The sequence below is a fragment of the Xyrauchen texanus genome, chromosome 22 (assembly GCF_025860055.1).
Source record: "Xyrauchen texanus isolate HMW12.3.18 chromosome 22, RBS_HiC_50CHRs, whole genome shotgun sequence".
Taxonomy (NCBI): Eukaryota; Metazoa; Chordata; class Actinopteri; order Cypriniformes; family Catostomidae; genus Xyrauchen; species Xyrauchen texanus.
Genome location: NC_068297.1, coordinates 3,331,460 through 3,343,346, shown reverse-complemented (window position 1 = coordinate 3,343,346; position 11,887 = coordinate 3,331,460). Strand labels below are relative to the sequence as shown.

The 11,887-nt window shown below is 37.3% G+C and overlaps 1 protein-coding gene across 1 annotated transcript; it reads left to right on the top strand.

The window, feature by feature from the left end:
• Nucleotides 1-266: 266 nt before the first annotated feature.
• Nucleotides 267-11,397, top strand: LOC127662565 (dnaJ homolog subfamily C member 5-like). Its single transcript, XM_052153809.1, has 7 exons — nucleotides 267-402; nucleotides 808-941; nucleotides 1,117-1,330; nucleotides 2,958-3,126; nucleotides 3,327-3,383; nucleotides 8,272-8,325; nucleotides 8,525-11,397. Exons 2-7 carry the CDS (start codon nucleotides 829-831, stop codon nucleotides 8,581-8,583), a joined length of 666 nt encoding a protein of 221 aa, XP_052009769.1. The 5' UTR covers nucleotides 267-402; nucleotides 808-828; the 3' UTR covers nucleotides 8,584-11,397.
• The last annotated feature ends 490 nt before the right edge of the window (nucleotides 11,398-11,887 follow it).

The following is an 11,887-nucleotide window of genomic DNA, read 5'->3' as shown; positions in this document are numbered from 1 at the left end:
TTTGAAGACATCCTCACTATGCAACATTTTACTCATGTTGTATTTTAGGTGCAATAAATGTATTTTAATACATTTTACTTGATGTTACACCACTTGACATTTTCAAAGTATTTTTTTCTATTATTATTATTATTATTTAATGCTGTAAATGTTTTCCATAAATGCACACCTCGAGACAACTATTTCACTAAACGTGCATCAGTATAATACAGTCAAGAGTGTTTTCAAACATATTTGCGTTCTTTACGTAAGAGAAAGGTAATCTGCTACTTCCTGGTGTAAACCTCGGACATGATCAATGGCTCATCTCAACTTTGCGCTGTTTAAATGTTGTAAATATTATCGGAAATGAATGCTTGCATAACCTTCTCAAAACTCAACTTGAACTGCTCTTTATAAACGGTAAGTCGACTCAAATTGAATTGGTCATTTTCTTAAGTTATGAACTCTTGACAAGCCTGACCTGAAATCAGCACTATTGCACTCTTAAAGTGAAATGTATTCAGAGCACCAAACTGGGGGGGAAATGTGATTGGGACATTAACAACAACAATAATTGAGTCTATTATAGCGATCAGTAACTCCAATAATAGTACATACAGAATACTGTAATGCTTACTTGTTCTATACATTTAAGTGTTGTTCATCACATTAAATATGAACATGTTCAACTTAAGAAAGTGTCAAAACTTTTAGTTTATGGTACCTAATGCAATGACATTCATACAGTTTAAGTGTGAAGTAAGTGTCCAGGTACTTCTTGAAGCACACTATGAATGTCTCACTTCACTTGTGATCTTCAATCAGTTCTTTAGGCAGAAGTTAACAATGACAGATGCAAACAAACCTCAACGCAAGCTGTCCAGAGCCGGAGACAGTTTATATAAGACATTAGGCCTGGAGAAAGGAGCTTCATCTGAAGAGATTAAGAAGGCATACAGGTATGTCTTTCATCCATTGTTATTGTTGTTATGATTATTTAAATAGCCATATATCCATGTTTATGTTGACTGGTATTTCTAAAACCATAATGGCAGCATCTGAATTGGGTAAATACAGCAATGTCAAATGGTAATTGTCTGTAAAAGCTGTTTTTTTTTAACCCTTTCCCTAAAGGAAACTGGCGCTGAGGTATCACCCAGACAAGAACCCCAATAACCCCGAAGCGTCTGAGAAGTTCAAAGAGATCAACAATGCCAACACCATCCTCAACGATGAGCCTAAACGACAGATCTATGACGAGTACGGATCCATGGGCCTCTACGTTGCAGAACAGTTTGGAGAGGACAGCGTTAAATATTATTTCCTCATGTCCAAGTGCTGGTTCAAGGTCAGACTTGTGCTTTTTATTCATTTGAATTTTATAGTTTCAGTTTATTCATATTTTTCATTCTAAATTGTTTCAGATCTTCAAATGATATGTAACATAAAACAAAGGCAACCTGAATAAACACAAAATATGGTTTTATATGTATATATATACAGGTATATATATCACCCATGTGAAAAACAAACTGCCCATTTAAACTTAATAGCTGGTTGTGCCACCTTTAGCAGCAACATCTGCAACCAAACGCTTCTGATAACTGGCGATCAGTCTTTCACAACATTGTGGGGGAATTTTGGCTCACTCTTCCTTACAGATCTGCTTTAGTTCAGCCACATTGGAGGGTTTTCGAGCATGAACTGCCCGTTTAAGGTCCTGCCACAGCATCTCAATCAGGTTCAAGTCAGGACTTTGTCTAGGCCACTCCAAAACTTTAATTTAGCTTCTTTTGAGCCATTCAGAGGTGATTTATATACTCCTAAGCTTTGGATCATTGTCTTGCTGCATAATCCAGTTGGGCTTGAGTGTCAACTCACGGACTGATGACGGGACGTTCTCCTTTAGGATTTTCTGGTAGAGAGCAGAATTCATGTTTCCCTCAATTATTGCAAGTCGCCCTGAAGCAGCAAAGCATCCCGACACCATCACACGACCACCACCATGCTTGACCGTAGGCATGATGATCTTTTTGTGGAATAAGGGGGTTTGATTTCACCAGATGTAACGGGACCCCCGTCTTCCAAACAGTTCCACTTTCGACTCATCAGTCCACAGAACATTCTCCCAAAAGGTTTGAGGATCATCAAGGTGTGTTTTGGTCAATTCAAATGAGTCTTAATGTTCTTCTGGGCTAGCTGTGGTTTTCGCCTCACCACACTTCCATGGATGCCCAGTGTCTTTCTGATGGTGGAGTCATGAACAGTGACTGTTATTGATGCCAAAGAGGCCTGCAGCTCCTTGGATGTTGTCCTTGCCTTTTTTGTGACATCCTGAATGAGTCATCACTGTGCTCTGGGAGGAACTTTGGAAGGTCGGCCACGTCTGGGAAGGTTCACTACTGTGCCAAGTTTTCTCCATTTGGAGATAATGACTCTCACTGCGGTTCTTTGGAGTCACAGAGCCTTTGAAATAGCTTTGTAACCCTTCCCAAACTGATGCATTTCAATCACCTTTTACCTTATCATTTCTGGAATTTCTTTCGACCTTGGCATATTGTGCTACTGGGTGAGACCTTTGAGCCATCTTCATGCTGCTGAAAAAGTTAAATTGAGGTATTGATTTGATCGATCAGGACTGGCAGTAATCAGATCCGGGTGTGTCTAATCCAGCGGAACCCCATCATGAATGCAGTCTCATGTGGGATTTAGTAATCTCGGGGGCAAATACTTTTTCACACTGGCCTGGTTGGTATTGGAAAACGTTTTTGCTTCAATAAATAACATTATCATTTAAAAACTGTATTTTGTGTTTACTCAGATTTCCTTTGTTTTATGTTGGATTTAGATTTAGACAAAAACAGAAGAAATCAGGATGGGGGCAAAAACTTTTTCACAGCACTGTATATAGGGTATAATAATTACTCTTTTTTTTTTTTTACACTTATAATAATAAGTTACTTCTTTTTCTGTAGACTCTGCTTGCATTGGGAATGCTCTGCACCTGCTGCTGTTGCTTTTGCTGCTGTTGTTTCTGCTGTGGAAAATGTGGCGGTCCAGAGAACGAAAACAACTTTGAAGACAACTTTCAGTATGTGGATCCGGATGAACTTGCGGCGGAGATGACAGAGGAACAGAACTCAGGTGCCTCTGCAGTTGTGTTTTAAATTCTGGAGACTGTACACAAATTTAGTGCACCATTGGGAGATGATTATGGATGGAATGATTCTTAAATGTATATATTTAGAGCATTTATTTGTTTCATTTTACAGCCATTTTGAATTGAACAGCCCACAGATTACATTTCTAAGACCTGCCACTAACATTTTATTTAAATTTTTTAGGCAACGGCACAGTTATCATTGGACAGCCAATTCCCTGTCCAGCCCCTGGAGATTCAGGTGACAATATATTCACATTTACAGATTTCTTTGGTTAGTTTTGCATGTTTGTACCACTTTTTGTTGGACATGTTCTTCTTCACATGCTGCTGTTGCTTCTGTTAATATAATATATATATATATATATATATTGTATTTTTATTAAGTCACATTGCACATACAACAGATAAGTAAAAGGAATCCTATCATAAACAATATCACTAAAAATCACAATAAGAACAGAAAAAGGAATATAACCTAAAATCAAATAACATACATAGAAAATAAACAACAAAACCACAGATTACATAATAAAAACTCAGCAAAGAAAAAGAAACGTCCTCTCGATTTCAACTGCTTTTATTGTCAGCAATCTTAACATAAATTTGTATGAACATAAAACGATTCAACAACTAAGACATAAGCTGAACAAGATTCACAGACATATGACTAACAGAAATGGAACAATGTGTCCCTGAACAAAGGGCGGGTCAACATCAAAAGTAACCGTCAGTATCTGGTGTGGCCACCAGCTGCATTAAGTACTGCGGTGCATCTCCTCCTCATGGACTGCTCTAGATTTTCCATGTTCCCCCACTCTTCCACCAAGGCACTTGCAAGTTCCCAGACATTTCTGGGGGGAATGGCCCTGGCCCTCGCCCTCCGATCCAACAGGTCCCAGATGTGCTCAATGGGATTGAGATCCGGCCAATGCAGAATACTAACATTACTATCTTGCAGGAAATCATGCACAGAACGAGCACTATGGCTGGTGGCATTGTCATGCTGAAGGGTCATGTCAGGATGAGCCTGAAGGAAGGGTACCATATGAGGGAGGAGGATATCTTCCCTGTAACAGACAGCGTTGAGATTGCCTGCAATGACAACAAGCTCAAAGCTCAGTCCGATGATGCTGTGACACACCGCCGCAGATCATGATGGACCCTCCACCTCCAAATAGATCCCGCTCCAGAGTACAGGCCTCAGTGTAACGCTCATTCCTTCAACGATAAACGCGAGTCCGACCATCACCCCTGGAGAGACAAAACCGTGACTCGTCAGTGAAGAGCACTTTTTGCCAGTCCTGTCTGGTGCAGCAAAGGTGGGTTTGTGTCCATAGGCGACGTTGTTGCTGGTGATGTCTGGTAAGGACCTGCCTTACAACAGTCCCACAAGCCCTCAGTCCAGCCTCTCTCAGTCTACTGTGGACAGTCTGAGCACTGATGGAGGGATTGTGTGTTCCTGGTGTATCTCGGGCAGTTGTTGTTGCCATCCTGTACCTGTCCTGCAGGTATGATATTCGGATGTCCCGATCCTGTGCAGGTGTTGTTACAAGTGGTCTGCCACTGCGAGGAAGATCAGCGGTCCTTCCTGTCTCCCTATAGCACTGTCTTAGACGTCTCACAGTTCGGACATTGTAGTTAATTGCCCTGGCCACATCTGCAGTCCTCATGCCTCCATGCAGCATGCCTAAGGCACATTCATGCAGTTGAGCAGGGACCCTGGGCATCTTTCTTTTGGTGTCTCAGTAGAAAGGTCTCTTTAGTGTCCTAAGTTTTTATAACTGAGACTTTTATAACTTAATTGCCTACCATCTGTAAGCTGTTAGTGTCTTAACGACCGTTCCACAGGTGCATGTTCATTAATAGTTTATGGTTCAGGAAGCATGGAAAACATTGTTTAAACCCTTTACAATAAATATATGTTATTTGGATTTTAATACTGATTAAAATACAGTGCCCTGAAAAAGGGACGTTTCTTTTTTTGCTGAGTTTACAAGATTTTTAGACCACTAACAAAACAAAAATGAGCCTTTCTTCAAAAAATAAATAAAACACAGCACTAAGGCTTAAAACCACAAATCATATACAGCATATATATATATATATATATATATATATATATATATATATATATATATATATATATATATATATATATATATATATACACAGGGTTGGGAAGGTTACTTTTAAAAAGTATTCCTCTACAGATTACATGCTGTAAAATGTAATTTGTAATGTATTCCATAATCAAAATACTTTGGATTACTTCTTCAATACTGGCAAAAATTGGACTTGTTTAGACTAAAAGCAAGTAAATAAAGTAAGAAAATTCACTTAAATATCTTGCTTTAAGGATTTTTCTATTTTTTTACAGAAAAACAATATTTAAATTCTCATTAAAAATAAGATTTTTGCAGTATATCTTTGCTTTAATATCAAAGGTCTTACTAGAGAAAAATAAGTAATGCTTCAACGTGCATTTTCATCATAGATATATATTGGTTGTAGCTTTCTATATGATGTTAAAGGCTACATTGGTTAGCTATTCTTGTAAAAATAACCTAACCTCATAAAAAACATTGACAAGGCGTGCAATCATGTGTTTATTGTATCTGTCCAAGTGTTTGTAACTGTTTTCTTGTTAAGCTGAAGAAACGTGATGTAGCTCCCCTATTAAGCTCCCAAGGGAAAATTCCTCAATGACATCATATCCACCTTTTCACTCACAACAGTGTGAACTTGTATGAATGTAACACATCTTAAGTGTTTCACTGCCTTTTGAAAGCTCCTCAGTTTGCATCTTTTATATGGATACATGTTTTCCAACTGAATAGTCTAAATATTAAAAATGAAACAAATGACAGTAAAATGCAAAGTAATCTCTTCAGTAATCAAAATACTTTTTGAATGTAACTGTTGTGGAATACAGTTACTTATATTTTGTATTATAAATTCATAATCCCGTTACATGTATTCCATTACTCTCCAACTCTGTGTGTGTGTGTGTGTGTGTGTGTGTATGTGTGTAAATAATATTAATATATATATAAAAGTGGAAATAAAACCTTAACCTGAATCTTAAGTAATCTCTCAAAAAAGCCAATTTATTCGAAAACATTAATATATGTAGTTCATATTATTTTAAATGTAGTAATAATAATGAAATGTATATATAAATGTAATATACCAATTAGGGCTGTCGATTTAATGTGTTAATTCAGTGCGATTAATTTGAAAAAAATAATTACGCAATTAATCGCAATGCCCCCGGACCGTAATAAGGAAGATTCCTGAGAAATGCAAGCTTGTAGTACCACCTGTATACTCCAGAGGGCAGTAAGTGAAACTTCAGCTGTGTGGGCAACACACAGTTTATACAGTGAAGAAAACAACCTTCAGCAGCAGAACAACACAAACATGCGTTACGATCTTGCATTCAAAACACTTGATGGAGCGCAAATCCGAACTAAGAGATCTCAAGATGTGTTCTAAGTATTAAACTATATTTAACTTGACACAGTGGCCTAAAAATGTTATAGACGCTACACAAGCATGTCATTGACGTGTCCTTAAACAAGCCCTCATAATAAATCTCCAACTGATTGACAAATTCACTTGTGTAATGGATTGCTGTGAACTGTTTGTCAATGATTGACTTATGATCAATAATATGGTAGTAAACAATACATTGTATTATATGCATTTTAATTATCTGAATATGTATTTATTTAAATATTTCATCCATCCATCCATCTTCAACCGCTTATCCGAAGTCGGGTCGCGGGGCAGCTGCTCCAGCAGGGGGCCCCAAACTTCCCTATCCCGAGCAACATTAACCAGCTCTGACTGGAGGACCCTGAGGCGTTCCCAGGCCAGTGTGGAGATGTAATCTCTCCACCTAATCCTGGGTCTTCCCCGAGGCCTCCTCCCAGCTGGACGTGCCTGAAACACCTCCCTAGGGAGGCGGCCAGGGGGCATCCTTACCAGATGCCCAAACCACCTCAACTGACTCCTTTCGACGCAAAGGAGCAGCGGCTCTACTCCGAGCTCCTCACGGATGACTGAGCTCCTCACCCTATCTCTAAGGGAGAAGCCCGCCACCCTTCTGAGGAAACCCATTTCAGCCGCTTGTACTCGCGACCTAGATCTTTCGGTCATGACCCAACCTTCATGACCATAGGTGAGGGTAGGAACAAAAATTGACCGGTAGATCGAGAGCTTTGCCTATTCGTATATATATATAGAGAGAGAGAGAGAGAGAATTCTAAAATATTTAAAGATAACTATGTATCATTATTTCATCATTATATATTGAATTATTGTTATATGAGGGGCTTTCTCAGCAAATATTTGTATATGCGATTAAATGCAATTAATCGTGATTAATTAATTGGGACACCATGAATTTAATTCGATTCACATTTTTAAATCGATTGACAGCCCTAATACCAATATAATAACAATATGCTTTTATTATATTTCTTTCTCATATTGTATTATATTATTGGAGTTTTTATTTGTATTTTTCGCAAACAAAACTGAACATTTAATTCTCTTCACTTTCTATATATGCTGTCTTGAGTAAAAGGGGACATTTATTTTTCATAATTACCTTTTGTTTTCTTGAACGTTAAATTTTTACGAGACACAATTGTTTTTATATGTTACACTATCTAAAAAATGATCATACATTTATTATAATAATACATGTAAAATATTATTTAAAATATGATGGTTTTATGTGTTTTATGGTTTGACTTTATATGGTTTTATTATGAGACTTTTATTATCACATTTTATGTCATCATATTTTTTTTTGCACGTACAACTGAACATTTCACTCTTCACATTCATTATTTGCCATCTTTAAAAACAAAAGGAGAAGGGAAAATAATAAATTTTATAGATTTTGGGCTTTGTCCACTTTTATTGAAAGTACAGTAGAGAGAGAGGAAAGCAAATGATGTAGCTAGAGGGAATGGGATCGGGAAATGTTGCGAGATTCAAACCCACGTGAACTATAGCTCAATATGGCAGAGCATGTGAACAATCCACCATGCCGCAGCTCTTTTTACACACAAACCTTGTCAATGGATATTCTTGCTTTGTGTGTCGTTCAACAGAACACACTGTGATTGTTGGAATGCCCATTCCTGCCCATAGCACTGGAAACTCAGGTAAATATCAGCTGCACTTATAATATATGCAACAGGCTACAGGGGGCGACACTGAGCTTGAGCAGAACATATCAGAGGAGATGGGCCCACTCACATTATTAACCAGTGCATACGATGTTCTAGTATGGACAGCAAAATTGTATCTGCAACATTTAACTGTGTATAGGCTGTAAATTGCTCATAATCTGTTTTCCTGTAGATGGAGACAGTGTTATACTGATAACTTCAGACACACGTGTGGAGATGGCAAGATACTAGTCAGCCTACAAACAACAAGCCTATAGACTTGTTCAAGGGATAGTTCACCCCCCAAAAAATATTCTGTCATTATTTATTCACCCTCATGTTTTGTCCTAATCTGTATGACTTTCTTCTGTGGAACACAAAAGGAGATGTTTGGCAGAATGGCAACCTCAGTCACCATTTCCAAACGAAACAACAACAAAAAAAAAACACAACAAATGATGCAATGAAAGTGAGTGTTGAATGAGGCTGGGTGAACTATACATTGTTGAACACTGACACATCCCTGTAAAGTGCTTGTTTTCAGCATGAGGCGTGTAGAAATGTTATCCCGGTGAGGACACTGCTGTTCAATTGTACTTCAGTGGTTTGTGGTACACAGTGTCTGTGCAATACGTGTGGCTCATTTTATCTCAATAATGCAGTTTATGTTTACATAATTTTATAATTGCATATGTTTGCTTGAATTGCAGAGACACTATATTTTTCTAATACTTCATAATGAGGGAAATAAACCTCTATAAATTAGTGTTTCTCAACTGATGGGTTGCACGTATGCTCTGACAAACCGCAGGGAAAGATACACTGCTAAATGCAAATAATAAAATGCAAATACCTATTTAAATGTGCATAGTTGGAACAGCAAATTGAATAGCCTTTTTTTTACAAGGCAGGAGAAAATACCCATATCTTTTGTTGTTGACATCCATGATCCTGCATCCAATCAAACTCTACAGTATTTTGGCACAGTACATTTGTGTTTAGTAATATAATGGCATTTTCCACTGCATGTTACGGTTCGACCTGCTTTACTTTTCTGAGCTTGAATATCCACTGCAGTTTAGTGCCGCCTCAACGTGGGCGCGATCATCTTATACAAGACACAAACTGACCAAAACAATAACACGACCGCTAGCTGTTAGCTACTAGCTCATTGTGCTGGATAAGGCAGATGCTGCATGGTGATTTTACACAAGTGTAACAGTTAAATTGGCCTGGTTGTTTTAGAAGCTTTCCAGTAGCTGGTCAACTAAATAAAGTGAAGCTTTCAAGCAGAGTATAGAGTTAACATAACAAAACGTACCATCCTCCACCGTGGCTGCATCCAGGGCACTCTCCCTCCCATTGCTCACCGGTCTAGATGGTGTCCATTTGGTTGAACCACTTCCACTTTTCCTTGATGGTTCTGTAGTCACTTTTAAGCTTTTTAACTTTTCCCTACACTGTTGAGTAGGTCCGGTGGTAGCCGTGTGCGGCCAACAGCTGAGACACTTCCTGAGAGACTTTATCGTTTCACACGTCGCTAACGAGTGGACCGTCTGCATCTCGTTTATTGACCATGGCGTGGTTTTGCGCACAGCCATTTCTTTTTTCACAATTCAAAATTTGCGTGAACAAATGATACCGCTATCGCTGTTGCTAACTTTAAAACTAGCGGGTTGATGTCAAGTGTTGTAAATCCAGTGACGCTGGTAGTGACATCATTACATCACTCAGTGATCTTCAGGATTTTGACATCACATTTAGTATCGGCTCGGCTCGCTTGGAACCTCGATCGAGGTGGTACTAAAAGGTACTCAGGTACCAGGTACAATCCACAGTGGAAAACCCCCCAAAAAGCGAACAGAGTCGAGTTGTACCGTGCAGTGGAAAAGCCCCATAATACTAATACAACATCTAACTAGCCCATGATTTGTTCCATTTGCTAGATTGTCAATTTTCCCATTCCACCGGGACTATACGGTCGCCAATACAAATTAATTTTAATGTTATGAATTTAATGTTTTTTAAGGGCATTTTTGTTTACTGTACTTATCGCCATTTGACGTCCACTGTAAAATCTGGTTAAAATAAAACCAGTTGAGAACCACTGATCTAAAAGGAAAATAATGATTTCATATGCTCTGTAAACCATAATTACAGGCCAATTTTCATAATCTGTGATATTAGTTTGTTTTGTGTGCCAAATGTCTAAACTGCACAACAGTTCCTGTTGATAGTTCACCAAAAATGAAAATAGTGTCATTATTCACCCTCATGTTGTTACAAACCCTTATGAAACTCTTTCCACCGCAGAACACAAAAGGAGATGATGTCACCATTCACTTTCATTGTGTGGAAAAAGATGCAAATAAAGTGAATGGTAACTGAGAAATGTCCTTTAGAGTTTTGTGGAGGAAAATAACTTGTACAGGTTTGGATAACAAAAAATTATAATTTTTTTAGTTTTGACAGGATTGATTTAATGTACCATGATGTTGATTTTTTCATGTTCAAATGAAGTTAGAGATGTTTATACATATGGAATGCATATAAATTATTACAGCCTCATGATCACGAGTGATTCTTTAATTGCATCATGCAGCGTCTGATAATTTAAATGGTAATTTACAGATTAGTCTTTTGTTGCTAATGTGATGGTAATATTTCTCAGGAATTGTTTTGATGTATCTTCTGTATAAGTTTATCTGTATTTATTTTTGCGTATAATTGAAATAGTTGGCGTTGGCAACTTACTGCAACTGCTGCTGTGATATTAATTTGGAATTATGAAAAATAAATATAGTTAATTACTGTATCAACTCAACTTTTGAATATGAATTTCTACATTTATCCATGTGAACTACACACACACACACACACACACACACACACACACACACATTTCAGAATGAGTTAGAATATCAGTATTTTAGAATAATAAAAAAATTATAATGCACTATGAAATAATGCAAATGGGAGTATGGGAATTATGTTGTGTTTAAACAATGATAAGAAGTGTTTCTAGATAGTCTCATTGGCACAATTTACAGTATCTCACAAAAGTGAGTACACCCCTCACATTTTTGTAAATATTTGATTGTATCTTTTCATTTGACAACACTGAAGAAATGACACTTTGCTACAATGTAAAGTAGTGAGTGTACAGCTTGTATAACAGTGTAAATTTGCTGTCCCCTCAAAATAACTCAACACACAGCCATTGATATCTAAACCGCTGGCAACAAAAGTGAGTACACCCCTAAGTGAAAATGTCCAAATCCAAACTTTTGTGAGATACTGTATGTGTCTACTAATTTCAAGCATTTAAGCACCTGCCTTTAGAACAAAAGGTCTGTAGGACCAAATATAAAATAAATCAAGTGAGAAAAATATCTGTAATTTTAATAATTTTAAAATATACGGTAAAAAATTATAATATATTTAAAATGACTGTACATGTAATTTTACAGTATGTTAGATCTATGATTTTACTGTATAATTAAGGGTAAACATTCATATATTTAATAAGAGAGTACTTCAATTATGGTTAAAATTA